This window comes from Dama dama, chromosome 10 (assembly GCF_033118175.1).
Source record: "Dama dama isolate Ldn47 chromosome 10, ASM3311817v1, whole genome shotgun sequence".
NCBI lineage: Eukaryota > Metazoa > Chordata > Mammalia > Artiodactyla > Cervidae > Dama > Dama dama.
Window position 1 is genome coordinate 12,079,711 of NC_083690.1, and position 18,128 is coordinate 12,097,838.

The 18,128-nt window shown below is 36.9% G+C and overlaps 1 protein-coding gene and 1 long non-coding RNA gene across 4 annotated transcripts in view; one reads left to right on the plus strand and one right to left on the minus strand.

The window, feature by feature from the left end:
* Positions 1-8: 8 nt before the first annotated feature.
* On the plus strand, positions 9-17,879 carry LOC133063459 (uncharacterized). Its single transcript, XR_009694412.1, has 2 exons — positions 9-85; positions 16,010-17,879. It is a non-coding gene; the product is annotated as an uncharacterized LOC133063459 (long non-coding RNA).
* Positions 7,694-18,128, minus strand: part of GSPT1 (G1 to S phase transition 1) — a 31,170-nt gene continuing 20,735 nt past the window's right edge. For all 3 annotated transcript variants that reach the window (XM_061152857.1, XM_061152855.1, XM_061152854.1), the window contains exons 12-15: positions 15,252-15,425; positions 14,334-14,423; positions 14,064-14,232; positions 7,694-12,407 (exon numbers count right to left, since the gene is read on the minus strand). In XM_061152857.1, coding sequence (XP_061008840.1) covers positions 12,355-12,407; positions 14,064-14,232; positions 14,334-14,423; positions 15,252-15,425 — 486 coding nt within the window. In that variant the 3' untranslated portion in view covers positions 7,694-12,354. The remainder of the gene's footprint in view (positions 12,408-14,063; positions 14,233-14,333; positions 14,424-15,251; positions 15,426-18,128) is intronic.

Genomic DNA, 18,128 nt, shown 5'->3' on the forward strand with positions numbered 1-18,128 from the left:
CGGATGGTCGCGTCACTTCCAGGAGCGCGGGGTCCAGCGCTTCGGCGTCGGGGCGTTAGGGATTGGCGGGCTCTGGCAAACTGAGGTAGGTTCTCCGTCTGCGATCTGAGTCGCTAAGACGAGGGGCATGGATGCCTCTCAAGTTTCTTCAGCTCCCGGTGTCTGTGAGGAGCGGGGAGGAGCCTGGCAACGCCTGGCTCTCACTCTTCCCCGAAAGCGGGCGAGCGCCCTGAAGCGGAAAGGGAGGCCAGTCCGCCCACCCGGTGGGGCCACCCGCTCTGGGTGGACCCCGACTTTGGAGCAGGAGGCGCGGGGCGTGGGGAATCTGGCCCCACCACCTACCTACCGGGTGACCTGGGGGGAACCCCCGCCGCTGCCCAGCCACAGGCCTTTCCCCGCCGGCTGGTGACGGTTCCGTGCACTGAAAACACCGGGCGAGTAGTTAAGCGGTGTGGGGCCCGAACGGTGAGCCGGGGCCTGTCTCCTGAGCTTCGAGTTTCACAGAGGCGGGAGGTAAGAGCAAGTGCAGGTAACCGTGCAGACTGGAGAACCGGAGAAGGCCCCTCTCCCTCCCCGCGGCCCCACAGGTGACCACTGGCTACCTGTTTCTCCTGGAGCTTTCCAGGGATGTTCTACGTATGTTTAGGAAATACTTACACTTTTTTCTCTTTATGGATGGTTGGGCTTCAATTTAGTTTTTGTCTTTTCTAAGACAACTATCAGGCTCTATACCCATCGTTCTGTACGTTGCCCGTTTCTCTTAAAGTATCTTAGAAGTTGTCCAAGTAAGTACTTAAGGCTTTGTCTCTCTCTCTTTTTTTTTTTTTTTTTACGGCCATATGGCCTTTCACCACGGAAGTAAACCAGAGTTTTTTTAAGGAGCTTTTTGATGGATATTCAGGATGGCTCGTTTTGCAAAGAGCTACAGATGCACGTATATGTATGGCTGAGTCCATCTGCTGTCCACCTGAAACTGAAACTGTCACAACATTGTTAATTGGCTATACTCCAATACAAAATAAAAAGTTTAATTAAAAAGATTAAGTACAAACTACTGTACATAAAATAGATAAGCAGCAAAGATTTACTGATAAATTAGCTGAATCGCTGTGTTGTACACTTGAAACTAACACTATATTGTAAATCAAATGTTTCTTAAAAAGCTATGGAAATTTTAATATGAAAGAATGGGAGTGGGATGCCTTCCATGTCGGTGGCTTTCAAGGAAATGCTCCTTCCCCATTGCCAAAGCTGAAAAAGGGGGAGTTCTGCTGTTCTCTAATACTGACTTTGTCTTTTTTTTAAAAAAAAATTATTGATATACAGTTAATTTACAGTATTATGTCTCGTTTTGTCTTTTTTTGTTTGTTTTGTTTTGTCTTTAACCAAAAACTTGTAGGAAAAATGTTCTAAACCTTTGGCACCCATTCCCCGCCGCATGTTGTGTCACCTGAGTTCAAGTCAAGAACCAGACTTCCAGGCCTAGGGAATAGCATGAATTCAGGTAAAAGAGGATGGTGGTGTTTGGAAGTCGTAAGTGACTGGAGTGGGGATGCACAGAGGGGAGAAAGAGATGAGGAATGTTAAGGAATTTATTATCAAGCTGAAGTTTTATATTTTGGAGAAACCATACAGGTACAAGGTTTTTGAATTGGTGTCAGGGAAGAAGAGGAATTAGTGATGAGCTAGACTTTAGGATAGTTGATCTTTCTGTGGTATTGTAGTGGTTAAAAGAGTCATATGCCCACAAATTCACTGAAGCTTTTAGTGATGGAGTTTCATTCCCCTATCCCTTGAGTAAGGGCTTGACTTAATGATTGGCTTTTAGTAAATAGAATAGAGCAGAAGTGAGGGGGTGGCACTTTGGAGACTAGGTTATAAAAAGACTATAGGTTCAACCTTAAGTGTTCTTTTCCCCTGCCTCTTTCTGTTATTCAAATTACTTGCTCTGGGTGAAGCTTTGAGAAGTCCTGAGACTACTTAGGCAACCAAGTGAGACTTTCCTAGTGGTCCCATGGTTAAGACTCCAAGCTTCCACTACAGAGAGAACTAAGATCCCATAGGCTGCACAGCAAGGCTGAAAAGAAAAAAGGAAACTGGAAATACATGAGATTGCCAAAGGAAGCAGCAGAGAGAATAGAGGTTTGGAGAAACCCTCAATTAGGAGACAGGAGGAAAAAGAGCCTATAAAATCAAGAAATAGTTTAGGATGTAAAAGAAAACCAAGAGAGTGCTTAGGAATGGAGAAGTGAGGATGTGTTAATACCATAAATACTGAAGAACTGAAAAGCCATTTGTTGGGCAGTTAAGTCATGGTGACCTTATAGAAAACAATTTCAGTGAAAGGATTATGAGAGATATGAGTAAGAGAGGAAAAAAATGGAACATTGGCATGTTTTAAGTTTTTATTTACCATTAAGGCAGATGAAAGTGAAAGTGAAGTCACTCAGATTCTTTGCGACCCCAAGGACTGTAGCTTAACAGGCTCCTCCGTCCATAGGATTTTCCAGGCAAAAATACTGGAGTGGGTTGCCATTTCCTTCTCCAGGAGATCTTCCCGACCCAGGAATTGAAGAACTCGGGTCTCCCTCATTGTAGGCAGATGCTTTACCATCTGAGCCACCAGGGAAGCCCAGGCTAAGGCAGATGAAGTAAGTGAAAATAATTTTGTGCCCCAGGGAATTCTTTATATTGCCAATTCTCCTTACTATCAATGATAACGTATATAATAGCATTTGCTTATCTACCTCTCTGTCTTCCCTGGTGACTCAGTCGGTAGTCTGCCTGCAATGCAGGAGACATGGGTTCAATCCTTGGGTCAGGAAGATCCCTTGGAGAAGGAAATGGCAACCCACTCCAATATTCTTGCCTGGGAAATCCTATGGACAGAGGAGCGTGGCGGGCTAGTCCATGGGGTCACAAAGAGTTGGACATGATTATGTATTGAAATATAGATTTATATAGATATAAGTGCTATGTCAACTTCTATAGCATCTGTTGAATTACTAGTCAGCATTTTTTATTTCTCCACAGATTGAGCATCTGTGGTCTTATCCTATTCACTTTCAATCCATAGGTCGCAACTCATGTATGTACTTACCACCAAGAAGTTTACAGCTTAACAGGGCAACAGGGCAAAGTAAGACCTATGAGGCAGGATGTGATCAATGCTGTAATTTTTATAAGCTGCCACATGAACTCAGATTACTTACAAACTGAAAGAATAGCAATATTAAGAGTTCTTCTCTAAATTTAGTGTTTTCACTGTTGTGTGATAGTGACTGTTGATTAGTTTGTTTCCTCTATGCACTAGATTGAGTCCTTGGAGACCAGAACTGGCGTTCAAGTTTACTTGGTACACACAGGGTCTGCGTGACACGTATTGAGTGGACACTGAATCTGTGAATCCCTTCTTACCTTCTGAAGGCTTTACTCTTTTAATTTTCCTTCTATTCCATTGTCTTCATTTTCCTTTTCTCCAGTAGCTGTCTTTGTGCTTCATGTGTGTTCTTAAGAATTAGTGCCATCCTGTTTTTTCCCCCTACCATTTTTTGTCTTTGTAGTCAAGTGCTTTCAGCTTTCTCCTAACTCCATCATTTCAATCACACTATTACTATTCCCTCTAAAGTCACCAATGACCTTTTAATTCAAATAATTTTTTAAAAAATCCTCATTCTTTTTGCTATGTTGTATTTGAAACCATTCTCATGTTCAGTGAAATTTCTCAAGGAATTTTACCCCTTCCTAAATATTCATGCCTGCTATTTATTAAGACCTGAATTAACCGTTAGTGAGCACTAATTTTAAATGTGAATTGTACTTCATTTGTTTCTGTATAGATGTAGTTGCTACAATATGTTATTTAACTTTAGGGTTTATGCTGGAAAATATTTTACTCTTATCAATTAGTCTTTTAAAAGAACTAACCCAAAAAACTAATCCATATTATTCTATAAAATTTCACTCAGTACCTGAGGGTGAATATTTCATTCATAAATTAAGTAACTTAAAGTTTTCTTAAACTGCTGTCAACCCTACCTCTCCTTTTTAAAACTTTTTAAACTCAAGATACTGTTGAACACACACAAGATTAATACTCTGTAAACTCTATCCAGACTCCACCTACTTAATTACATTATTTATGCCCATCTATCCTTTATCCACTTTTAAATGAATTAAATATGATAATTGCCAGCCAAAATGAAAATTGTACTTGAAAAGGAATAATAAAGGCAGTTCTATCAGTGGAGATTGAGTTAAAGGAAAAGCAATAAGTGTCTTGAACCATATGTGCAAATTGCTTTTTAAAAATTAATACATAACATCTTGGGGAAGAAATCAAAGTAATTAGCATGTACATTTCTAATGGAACAATTACTAAGTTTTGTAGTGTTTCTGTTCTAGTAAGCATAAGTAAGAGTCAGTCAACATTTTGAGTACCCAAGCTCACTGAATACTAGTTTCCCTGAAGGTACTAAAAGAGGTCTCTCTTTATTCTTGAAATTTTTTTAGTAGTTGCAAAATCTGCCTGCTTATTAACAAAATGGCATCAACTATATGCAAAGTAGTATATAATCATATAAAGGATTTAATAAATCATAATGCAACTACCTGCTAAGAATGTATGAAGATGTTGCTGGATGGTAAACAAAGTTTAATAACAAATTTAATAATGGAGCTCAAATTCTAGTTACTTGAAAATAAATATTTGCTAGAATCAACTAGTAAATCTAGACAGCCCTGCAGAATTAGGATAATTATTAGTACAAATGGCAAAACAAGCCATATAGTTAAATATCCAATGTCTGGGTTATCTAAAAGCAATTTTTAAAATGTTCTGTCAGTGTCCTGAAGATCCATCCTGGTACTGAAATTTGCTAGAAAAAATTGATCTAGGCATGAGGTGAAACAGTATTGCCAACAGTATAGACTGTGATATAAGGGAAATAGGAAGAATATGGTCTTTTTGGTCAGAAAGATCTGAGTCTGGATCCTAACTCAGTAATATAGTAGTTATTTAGCTTCAAGTCAGCTAATCTCCCAAGCCTCTTTTTTTTTAATGTGTAAGAGTTCTCCATTGGAATTGTTAAGAGAATTGAATGAGATATATATGTACATAGTTCCTGGCACAGACTGTAATAGGACAGGGTTAGCCCTTTGCTGAAAATAATCATTTTAAAAGGATTGGAAAGTGAAATGTGCATCTTAGGGTCTGAAAGAGGGGAGGCAATGTACCTAAACTCAAGGAGGGAAGAAGAGGTTGATAAGAAATTACTAGATTCTGATTAAAAAAAAAGAAAAATTTAGGGAATGAAGGCCCTAGGGAATGAGAAGCAGGAAAACAGTAAAACTAGAGAAAATTTCAGTAGGGAAACTATTAACCTGTTTGCTGTTCCTGTTTAGCTCTCTCCTTGTATCTGTACAGCTATGTGGGTGCCTTGAGCACCTATAGGAAGACAGCTTTTTAATCCTATCAGCCTTAATTTAGAGGAATTATAGTCCCTGAGAAATGTCATCAAGACTATTCTTAGAAGTGATTTCTAGGCCTAAAATTTGGTAGGGGGGTACTTTGGGCACCATGGATCATCTTTTATTATTGAAGATAAGCAGCTGACAACTTCTTGGAGGACTGTGTTCATTTAACCATAACAATATGTAATTGGTAAATGTTACTGATAGTCAAAGTGCATCTTTACTTAAATTAGGAAGGTTTTCAATAGCCTCAATATTTGGACTTCCCTGATAGTTCAGTTGGTAAAGAGTCCACCTGCAATGCAGGAGACCCCAGTTCAATTCCTGGGTTGGGAAGGAAGATCCCCTGGAGAAGAGAAAGGCTACCCACTCCAGTATTCTTGACTGGAGAATTCCAGTCCATGGGGTCACAAAGATTTGGACACAACTGAGTGACTTCCAATAGTCTCTGTGAAGTATGATAGGTCATCAATGAGGGATCAATAAAAGAACTTCTAAAAGTTATTCATACATGTAGTTTAATAAAATCTACCAAAAAAAGAAAACAAGGACTTAGCCCTGAGATTTAATCAGTAGAGGTACAAGTCAGATGAACTTGGCTCTAACAACATGAAAGTCTGATAGGGACAATCTAATATTTTTTCTCTTAGTATTTATTTGGCTGCACGGAGTCTTAGTTTTCTGCGTGGGTTGTAGTTCCCTGACCAGGGATCAAACCCAGGCCCCCTGCATTGGGTGCACAGAGTCTTAGCTACTGGGCCATCAGGGAAGTCCTGGGACAATCCAGTGTTACAACTGACAGGGCACATCAAAGGGAACAGAGTGAGGCAGGCACTCAAAACTGATAGATTGGGAGGGAAGCTCAAGTTATTTCACCACTTTTGAGTAATACTAAGTGGTCTGTGTTTGGTAACAGCCTTATAAAAGCAGATAAAGGGAGGAGATGTGAAGCTTTTCTCTCTGGCTTATTTACTCATTTGCATTTCTAATGATAATTCAAACAAATTACCCAGCAGTAAAGAGAATAAATTAGTGATAAGACAGGTGGGTTAATTAATCTCTGAAACCCCTGGAAAAAAAGACAACTGGGTGCATAACATGTTTCCATTTACATCCAGTTCAAAAACAGGCAAAACTGATCTATGGCAGAGTAGTGATTGCCTTGGCAGGAGGAAGGGATGGATTGGAAAGAGGCAGAAAGAAACTTTCTGTAGTGATGAAAATGTTCTGTATGTTGATGGGGATGTTAACATAATTGTATACACCAGATAATTCATTGTTAAACTTGAGATCTGTGCATTTCTCTGTATGCAACTTTTATCTTAATAAAAAAAAAAAATTCTCCTTTGTGTACACATTCTGTCTGCTGGACCTTCTTTATAAATAGTAATTACTCTTCAGAATCTAATCTTTCAAAATTTCTTTTATTCTAAAACTTAAGTGTATTTACTAGGAAAATAGCAAAGATGGCCATGGAGATAGTTTTTGTTTGAAGTATAACAATTTGTGTGATTTATTAGCAAACACAAAGTTCTTTAGGAGGACTGTACTACTCAATTCGGGGGGATGAAGTCTCAACCTAGAGTAACAAGCAAGAGTGTAAAGCAAATTCAACATGTTTCTTCCATTATGCCCGCTCTGGCTAAACTGTTGTACTAATAGAAATTATCAGTAGCCTGGCTCTTCACTAAACTCATAGAACTTTTGGTGAAAATGCCTTTGACATGCAAATTAGGTGCATATAAATCATAAAATTACAACTTCTTTTGTTGCTTATTCTTGTTTATTTCACTTTTAAGACTAATGTTGAGTTTAGAGGACAAATTAAATACAAAGAACCACAAAAAGATGCCATGACCATATATGACTTTTCGAAATCTTCATGCTAGCATCAAATTTTGGTTCTTTTAAAATTCGGAAAACTTAATTGTAATTTGGTCATCATTTATTCTAGATTGGGAGATAAAATTCTCCACTACAAAGCTAAAACATCCAAGGTACTAATGCTATTTTTCTGCTTTAAGATGCTTTGATACAACTTTTGTATTTGATACTGGTTCTATGGGCCACAAAGTATAAAAAATAACATTGTCAGTCTTGCACACACTGCTATGCAGCGCCTGTGTGTCTGACGCCTGAACACAACATTGAGAATTGTAAAGAAAACAGATACACTCAGAGTATGACACAATACAGTAATTATAAACAAACGGACAAATCCTTCAAAAGGGAAGATGACAATTTTTATTGTTATTACAAAAGCAAATTTTTAAACTTCAGTCATTTGAATAATTGCAAGAGCAGACTAAGGGCTTAATCCTCACACAGGCACCAAGTCAGGCACAGTAGGTAGCTACAAATCATAAGAAAAAGGTTTCTTTACCTTGGATTCCCATAATTCCTACCTAGAGCAGTCTGCCATGCTTTGGAATTAGGTTAAAAACTCAGCAAACCTAATCAGTTCCCTTCAATTCTGTTTTTTAAGAAAGGAGAGCTAGGTATTAACCTGCCATCTAGTGAAAACTGGTCACTAAATCCTGGCCTGAGAGAGATCCACATTTCTTCTAGAACAAAGAGAAGAAACTAGTTAACGAGGACGTGTGCCAAATGTTAAGTCCTTAAAACGCAGACCTGGGCTCAGACCTCTCTCACCTAACGCATGGGGGTGGTCTGGCCGCCTGAGGGGTGCAGGAGCCCCAGCTCTGGCACAAACACTTCCCGGGCAGCAGGCAAGGAGGTAGCGGGGACTTGGGCTGACAAGCACTAAGCTCATGTGCCTGGCAGAGGGGAGCCTTGGGAAGCACAATGTCATTCTGCCTTTGCTGTCCACAAACCTGAGGTTTCCACAGTACGTAGTAAAGGGCACAGTGGCATGTGTGACAAGGCAGAAAAGATTGCCACCATTCTGAGGGTCACTTAAATCCTGCCCAATTTTCTGCCTAATCAGACATGGTGCCTTTCTGCTTCTCCCTTATTTTGGAGAAAACTCCAACATTCCCACACCTCCATGCCCTTAAAACACTTCTTAATAAACAACTCAGCTAGCACATTACTGTTTCAAGGAAGCATAGGATTAGAGGTATGTGAAAAGTGTATTTACTGAAGGAAGACTCAGTTATGTCCTAGGATATTGAAAATTAAGAATATCCTAGAGCCAAAACTATCATAAGTTGAACCAAATTTACCCTATCTGAAATTTGGCAGTACATTGGTTCAAATAGAATCCACTGAACTACAGGGAAATAAAAACACTTCTTATTCCATTTACTATGAAATCTAATATAACCAACTGACTGCTAAATTTAAACCTACTAGACTTTGAGTTGTGCACGTGTTAAGTACATTTATTTACTTAAGTTGCTGCCATGGCAAGATCTCTAGAGGAAAGAAACACGATCGTAAACGTGTTAGATGACATCTGCTACAATCATGGAAAAAATCAGCTGGAGGAAATATAAGCCATGTTATTTGGAGACAGAAAATCGTCCCCTAAATTCTGTTGATTGCTATCTATGTTATGTATGTATGTCTGTGAGAGGATTAATGGCACAGTTTATTCTGATAAGATAGGCCAACACTGAACATTTAATCATTCTACAGTCAGCGCTAGAGTGCTGTTACCAGAATTTTCACAAAGGGTTTTTAAAAGCTGAAAGTTGCTTGATGTTAAGAGCTGTAATAGAAACTTTCCTACCCAAACCAATGAAGCTGTCATCCATGAAGCAGCAGTGCATAAGAAGTCCACGTCAATGAGGAAAGGTGCTAGAGTGCTGTCAGATGGAACAGCCATCAAAGACCACGGAGTAATTACAGTCACAACTAGTGTTTCTGAAGATTGCCAGGGAGTTTTCTTGATTTTTTTTTTTCAAAAGTTCATCATGAAAGCAGTTGTTAAGCATAAGTTCACCTTTTTCTTGGGTTGCAAAACTGCAGCTGGTTGAACATATGACCCCCAATATCTGTAGCACTTCAGCTGAGGATGCCAGTATCTGTCAGTTGCATCACATTCAAAGTCCATCCTATTTTGTAAAAGTAGTTCTTATAGTTTATGTAACTAGCAGACAAGTATGAACTACCTCTTGTTACAGTGAATAACCTTATTCTTCTACAATTGACAAAGTTTTTACATTCAATTATCACATATTTCAAGACTCAATTCAAAACAAATATACATGGGCTTAATTATTCAAGAATACCTTACTATTTGTCACTTAATTTCATAGCATTATATACTCAGTCCATCTCTTTTAGTTTGATTTTACATAGATTTTCACTGGATGAATTATGTTTGCAAGTTAAAAACAAGAAACATATCTCCCCTTCTCCCGTGGTAAGAAATAAAAGGTTTAAAAATGGCAATTATTTAATGTTTATTTCAATTATCTTAAGTTTATTAATTTAAAAAACTATGATTAAATAATCTAACATGAAAGCTGTATAAAGAACATCATTAATGTAAAAAGATGCAAAGAAAATTGTGATTCTAACATATCTATGCTAAAGACAGAAAAGAAAAATGTTTAGGTCTGTAATATCCTAAGTCTGTAGCCAATTACCCTGTTTTTGCATTGTCAACAATATAAACACACTTGCAGAAGACAAAAGGACAGCATAGGAATCTGTATATTGCTTTTCATAGGTCTAACATCTCCCCACACTGCTAGTTCACTTCAGACACATCTGCCTGTCCAAGTAACCAGGCAGTGTAGTGAAGATTTTAAAATGCATCAAGTAAGCATTCTTCCCACAGAACTTCAAAGCCCACAAAAATGTATGGTGTTGGTTAATTTAACAGTGAGGTTTCTTCTTTCTTATTTTTTTTTTTTTTTTAGTGAGGTTTCTTCTAAATAATCTTACTTGCATAAATGTGCAAGAATCCATCAAAAGTTTTATTTCATAATTATATTTATTCTATTTTTTTAGAGGTAGGCCCTTCACAGTTGATATCCAAGTCATTTTGAGTCTTGGCAACATGCACATAATATTCTAAAAGTGTAACTGTTTTAATAGCAAACATAACTTTTTAAAAAAAATGTGTTCAATTTAAAAATGGAAATATATCTCTGGAAATATTTCAGTGACTCTTGAGCTTTTAAAGATTCATTAAAATCCAAGCAATTGCTAGTATTTTGTTATTAACTTGGTAGTATAAAAAGTTATAATGTACTGATTAAAGCTCCACATACTCCAGAAAACTAAAGCCCAGATTTGCAAACATAGTATAACTTAAATTTCATGCAACTTTAATAGCCATGAGTATAGTTATAGGAAACTGCAGGACCGTAACTGTGCTCTGTCCATAAGATGTAGCCTCATTCATGAAATGAAGGGGAATTTTACAGTTAAGAAAACATGATTAGATTTAATTTTTATGTTTTGTGGCTGGAAATAGAGGAGGCTTTTCTTTTCCGAGGCAGGAATATTACAGGGAAGGGACATGTTATTAGATACACACTTACAAAGTATCTTATTTAGACATTAAGCCAATCTAAAAGAGGCTAAGTCTTCCATAAATGGCAACACTCAAAATCAAGGTGGGGCTTCCAATAAACCCAGAAAGAATCCCTGAAAGTATCCCTCCCATTTCCCATTTATTCTCATTAAAAATTTCAAAATCATGGCAGTTGTAGCAGGTCAGGATTCAACCTAAAAATCACCACAATGCTGCACTCTGGGCCATCCAAATCATAATTTAGCAAATTTCAGCATATATTTAAGAAAACAATTTTGAGTAATTGAGAAAAACATACTGTGCTTGATTCGACTTGTCACTGTTAACTTTAGTCTGTGCAGGTTCTGATGGCTCTAAAATATGTGTTCATCTAGTTACTGGGTGAGACTTAGCTTTAACCAGCAAGGGTCATCCAGCCTTTAAAATTACTGATATAAACAATAAATAAACTGAGTAATTTGTAGAACCGGCACTTGCAATTGATACGGTTTTCATACTAGTTGCATGCAGCTCTTATAAATACTAAAGGAGGCATTTTTGCCAGGTCTCAACATGCTGTCTTTATTGTAAATTCCACTAATTTAACAAGTTAATGGAAATTTTTGTAGGGGTAAAATTTCATTATGCTTTATACTTCTAAAAACTACAGTATGCTGTTCCTGTGTTTTAAAACCACTTACTTTAAGAAACCATGTTAAAATATCAATTGGCAGAAAATAACTGAGTGACCTAATAAAGCAGTGTCATAGTTGCATAAAGATATTATATGTATGCATTAACTATCAAAAGAAGGGGTCCATCTAATTCTTTCTTTTAATACAAACTCGAACATGGTTTGTAAGTGCCTCATTTAAGTAGTGGAGAGGGAAAGAGTTTAGAAAAGTCCAAGTAATGTACTGGATTACTTGGTAAAGTTAAAAAGCTAATAATGCAACAATGTTACATCCAGATAAAAAACAGTATTCAAAAGCAATTCAAATACCAAAAAGGGTTTCAAATTGAATATTTTATTAACATGGTTGTTGTCTTTGTAACATGTGCACACACACTCGCACACTCAGAATGATCTGCCTGGGAGAAAAAAAGACTAGGTATGCCTAAGGGGAAATGAAAAATAAAAAAATTCCTGGTAGGTTTTTCATTATTGTAGGCGATTATGTCCACATCACTTACAAAGCTATTGCCAAATCTGTCCAAGGAAGCAGAGTTTGAGAGGGGAAGAAAAAAAATCTTGGGAAAAATTCAACAGTGGCATAGCAGAGCTCTCAATATGAGAAAGCTGACATAATGTGGACTTTTGCTGTGAATTTTGTCTTTGCAAAATATGGGGAGAGGTTTGTCAATGGGCAGAAAATAAGAGAAGGCGGTGTGAAGTAGGCTTTTGCAGTCAATTTTCCTCACAGTATTGTGCAGGGTCATCAAGAAAATGCTTAGTCTTTCTCTGGAACCAGTTTCAGAACTTTTCCAATTGCAATGGTCTTACCTAGAAATGAAATTTTTAAGAAACCTTTTCAGTAGTTAACAGCAAGGCTATGTTAGATATTAAAACTTTATCATTATTTTACAATGTAAATTACTAATACCTATGCTGAAAGTAAAGTGTGGACATATTCATACAGTGGAATTATCTGGCAATAAAAAGGAATGAATTATATACATATCACAGCATGGTTGAACCTCAAAAACATGCTGAAATAAACTACACACTAAAGGCCACAAACTATGATTCTATTTATAAGTCATGTCCAAAAAAGGCAGGCAGAAAAAAGTAGACATATGGTTGCCTACAATGGCCAGAGGTAGGTAGAATAATAGAATAATAGGTAGTAACTTTGTAAACAGGTATTTGGGTTCCTTTTTCAGATATTATAAATGTTACAAAATTAGGATGTAGTGATGACTATACAACTCTGAACATACTAATTCACTGAACTATATACTCTAAACAGGTCAATTTCATGGTATATAGATTATCTCAATAAAAGCTGTTAAAAAGGACTCTCAGATCCTATTATTAGAAATACAAAATCCATTTGGTCTTGTGAAAAACCTAAAAGCCAAGCTATTCTTTGGGGGGAAAAAAAATTCTTTAGTTAAAAATTGTTGCTACATTAATTTCTAAATGGTAAATAAAATTCTAATTTTGTTATATTAATAGGAAAGCCCCAATAGCCAGTTTCACTATCATTAAGAAGACTTTTAAGATAATCATTTTACATGTATACCATCTTTATATAGTTTCCTCTGAAATAAAGCTCAGGGATCATATCCATTATATTCCCGGTGCTTGGCACAACTCCTGACATTCAGCAGATATACAGTAAAGTTTTTGCTGAATCAAATTGGAACTAGTATGTGAACTGACTATTCTGTATTTCAAGTGAACCATAAAGTTTTATGTAAAGTCTTCCACAGTCTTAAAATAGTAACCTAAATTAATAATCTATAAGAGAAAAGTTCTATTAAACACAAAGTCATTTTGTTTCTATGATACCAAAGTTTCATAGCTGTTTGAAATAGCAAAATTACAGCTATTCCAATTCACTCAGGCAGAAGTGGACATAAACACAAAAGAACATGAATATTAAACCTTGGAATAAATAAATAATAAATATTTAAAAATATAAAAAATATTTTTATTTTAAATTTATTTTTATTTATAAAAATATAATAAATATTAAACCTTGAAAATATTAGGCATTAAGACTATTAATCTATGTACTCCTTTATCTCCCCCCATTTCAGTGCAGTTAAAGTTTATCATATTGGATTTTAAAATTATTTTTTCTGAAAAATAAGATGTCTACCTCAGAGGTTTGCTTATTAGCAAAAATTTGCTCTACTGGATAAAGTCCTTCAAGATGAGTTTCATAGAAATGTCTTATTTAGCAATAAATAAAAGGACTCTTAAAACCCACTGCCTGCAAAATATCAAGATTAAGGTTCTTCATCTAGAGCATTACTACTAAAATGTATGGTCAAGTCTGTTTAATTCATTCAACTCATAAAACATATATGACATATATTATAAACAGGTATCCAAGTTTCCTATGAACTTCTAATGTGCACTGTACTCAGATGAAAACTACCAAAGCTAAGCACCTTAGACAGACCTCTGGACATCAATTTAAAGGCTTACCCTCATCTCTTAAAGTAAAGCGACCCATCTGAGGGAAGTCTTTAAAGGTCTCAAGGCAGATAGTTCCTGCTGTCCTCAAGCGGGCAATGCACACTTGATCCTGTTTCACGAAACGGGGTCGAGTCTTACTCTTTTCTCCTGATTTCTTGTCTACCAAGCAGATTAAGGCCTATCCAAGAAAAAAGGATGAGATTAGAATAATGCCTAAGAATCTTTAAGACCAGGAGTGTGACTAATGGTCTTAAAAACCCCAATTATCTTAAAACTCACTGTTATTTCGACTTCTTCAATACAGGTATGGATATGCAGCACCGCATTATAACCTGGGCAGATGATGGACTTGTGCTCTATAATCACTATCTGTCAAACAAAAAAAAGTCATCATCTTTATCCCTAGATAAAAAAAAGAATGTGTAACTCACAATTTCAGTAGGGCACCAACTTATTTTTGTGTTAGAAGTGATAGGTCAGATTGGGTTACCTCAAAGCATGAATTTTTGATATCCTTATCCTACTGATCTTGGCAAGTGCCCAAACTTTAAAAACATAGGCATACAAGATTTCTTCTCTGGAAAGCCTTTGCTCTATACTCCCCCACCAAGGCATTCACTGCTGCTCACATGCTAGAATTTTCCCTCCTGATACAAACTTAGTTTTATCCATTTCCCAGTATCCAAGCCCCAAAGTTAACAACCTTGTATCTGACAGAAAAATCTAACTTGATTAATCATCATATAACAACTCAAAAATTCTGTGAGTTGTACCAATTACTTACTCTGTCATCCTCCTGGGGAAGTCAGGTTGCTAATAATGTAGAGAAATTAATTGTGTTTTCCTATCTGGAAATTTGCTTGCTCTCAATAAGCAGACAAACCATGACTTCCAAGGCAACTATGCTCTACTTAAAGTGAAAGACACTTTGAGCAAAATAGTAAGTATCAATATATATTATCAACAGAAAATAAAAACTAAAAATGCATACTCTCTACCCATGACTTGTACCATCAAAGACCATATGGGTATGAGATGTACATCACAGCTGTTGTGATCTCTATATATGGTTTATCCTATTTTAGTTCCCCTTCTGCACACAAAGGCGTATCACCAATAATCAGGACAAATGGCATTTAAATCCTAGTCTCATTGTGACAGTAAAGGTCATCATGATAACTACAATATCTGGTTTACCTGGGCATCAAATGTGCGACCAGAATGACAAAGATTATTAGGATCACAAAGTATGAACCCTGGAAGAATCTCCTCCTCTTCAATTCCTTTCAGCCTGATTTTGAGGTTTTCACCTGGGGCTACAGAATCGGTTTCCACATCATCGGAAAGGATTCCAAGGACTTCCACATTGTGCTTAAAAGAAACCAAGATGGGAAAACTTTTGATACATTCACTACATTATAGAATGGAAAATGATCTGTTTGCTGAAGACTTGCAAGTCACATTTTTCTGTGGTTGATTAGCCAAAATAATTCTTTTGAGTTTAAAACTTTGTAACATTTGTATAACACGAACTTAATGAAAATCATATCGCAGAATTACAAGCTGCCAATTAAAAGATTTATCTGTCATCTTTTTAATATCACATCCTAATAATTTCCAAACAGAACATCTGGTTTTTACTTTTTTTAAATTAAAACATAAATCATTTTAGTTTTATAGATATAACTTTTATTATTCTTAAATTTCAGGAGTTAAGAGACATAGCTTCTATTACCTATCAATCCCCGAACATCTGAAGAATGTATTTTTCTAAGGTTATCTGAACAACTAAGCTTTAAAAGCACACTGACTGTTTAATAGGTGGAGGGTTTCCTTCTAGGGTGATAAAAATGTTTTGGAACTAGACGTGGTGATGGTTGCATAATACTGTGAATGTACAAAATGTCAATAGTGGTAAAATTTGTCTTTTACTACAATAATTTTTTTTTTTAAAGCATATAGATGGGGACACATAGAGACATTACTTTGCCAACAAAGGTCCGTCTAGTCAAGGCTATGGTTTTTCCAGTGGTCATGTATGGATGTGAGAGTTGGACTATAAAGAAAGCTGAGCGCTGAAGAATTGATGCTTTTGAACTGTGGTGTTGGAGAAGAGTCTTGAGAGTCCCTTGGACTGCAAAGAGATCCAACCAGTCCATCCTAAAGGAGATCAGTCCTGGGTGTTCATTGGAGGGACTGATGTTGAAGCTGAAACTCCAATACTTTGGCCACCTGATGCGAAGAGCTGACTCACTGGAAAAGACCCTGATGCTGGGAAAGATTGAGGGCAGGAGGAGAAGGGGATGACAGAGGATGAGATGACTGGATGGCATCACTAACTCAATGGACATGGGTTGGGGTGGACTCCGGGAGTTGGTGATGGACAGGGAGGCCTGGGGTGCTGTGGTTCACGGGGTTGCAAAGAGTCGGACACAACTGAGTGACTGAACTGATACTGATAGACGGGGGAAAATGTTAAAACAATACCCACAAAGTAGTCCCTTATTTTACTCCATTTCCTCCTTTGGAGATAATTCATATTTTTAAAACACATGCCAGAAAACAAAACAACAACCTTCCAGACAAAATTAACTTTCTCATTGGATGGTAGATAAACAGTAGAGAATCCAGAATCATTGTATTCCATACCAGAATTCTACAAACTGTCATTTGCTAAACTCCAGTAGTTTCTCCCCCATACACATACACAACTAATGGCTTTCTTTCCCAAAAGGTAGCTTACACCTTACTGATACCTGTCTTGAAATTCATTTCCAAAACTGGTAGTACAGCCATATTTGCTAGCAAATTCTTTAGAGTAATGGAATAAAGAGGTAGAAACTGGCAATTCCATCATATATAACCAAACAAGTATGTTTACTATTTTTTGCCCAAATAATCCAGTGTAACAATTCCTTTCCCTAAATGAAGACTTTTATAACTAAACAAAATAGAGCAAGTCAAATCTATGATCCATACTTATATAAAAAATTAAGATTAATTTTTTAATTACTTTCTGAGTGGTAGTAAAAATTTTACCTACTCAAAGTACTTCACAAAAGTGGAGAGTCATACGTGACTTACATGTGTCTGACTGGCTGGCCTGTTAGTAATAACTTAGTAATAACGCCCCCAGGCCCACCCATGCTGCAGCCTGTGTTGGAACACCCTCCTTTCTAAGCTGAGTGACGTGCCCTTTTATGTACACACCCTGTTTGTCTGCTCCTGCTTCCACGTGTTGGGTGCTGTGAACATTGGTTCTTCAAGGTCTGTTTTCAGCTTTTAAGGGTGTATACTCAGATGTGGAACTGCTGGATCATGATTATTCTATTTTTATTATTATTTTTGTTTTTGAAGAAATGCCATTAAGTTTTCCACAGCAGCTGCACAATTTTACATTCCTACCAACAATGCAGAAAGTGTTCCAAAGCTCTACATCCTCACCAGCATTTGTTATTTTCTGGTTTTTTTTTTTTTTTTTTTTTTTAAACAGCCATCGAGACAGCTGTGAGGTATTATCTCACTGTAACTTTGATTTGCATTTCCCTAATGATTAGTGACGTTGAGCTTCTTTTCATGTGTTTGTTGGCCATTTGTTCATCTTTGGAGAAATGCCTGCTTTAAGTTCTTTGCTGATTTTTTAGTCAGGTTCTTTTGTTTATTGTTGAGTTGTAGGAGTTCTTAATATATTATGGATAGTAAGCCCTTTATCAGATTTATGATGTACAATTTCTTACCCCCAATCTGTAGGTTGCCTACCTAGAGTTTTTTAATGTAAAATGGTCTTACATCTGGGCTTCCCTGGTTGCTCAGACAGTAAAGTATCAGCCTGCAATGCAGAAGACCTGGGTTCGATCCTGGGTTGGCAAGATACTCTGGAGAAGAAAATGACAACCCACTCCAGTATTCTTGCCTGGAAAATCCCATGGAGAGAGGAGCCTGGCAGGCTACAGTTCATGGGGTCACAAGAGTAGGACACAACTTAGTGACTAAACCACCACAACTACCAATGTTGGATTTAAAAAGTGGTTTCAAAAACAACAACAAAAAAGTGGTTTCTTTTAATGAAATCCC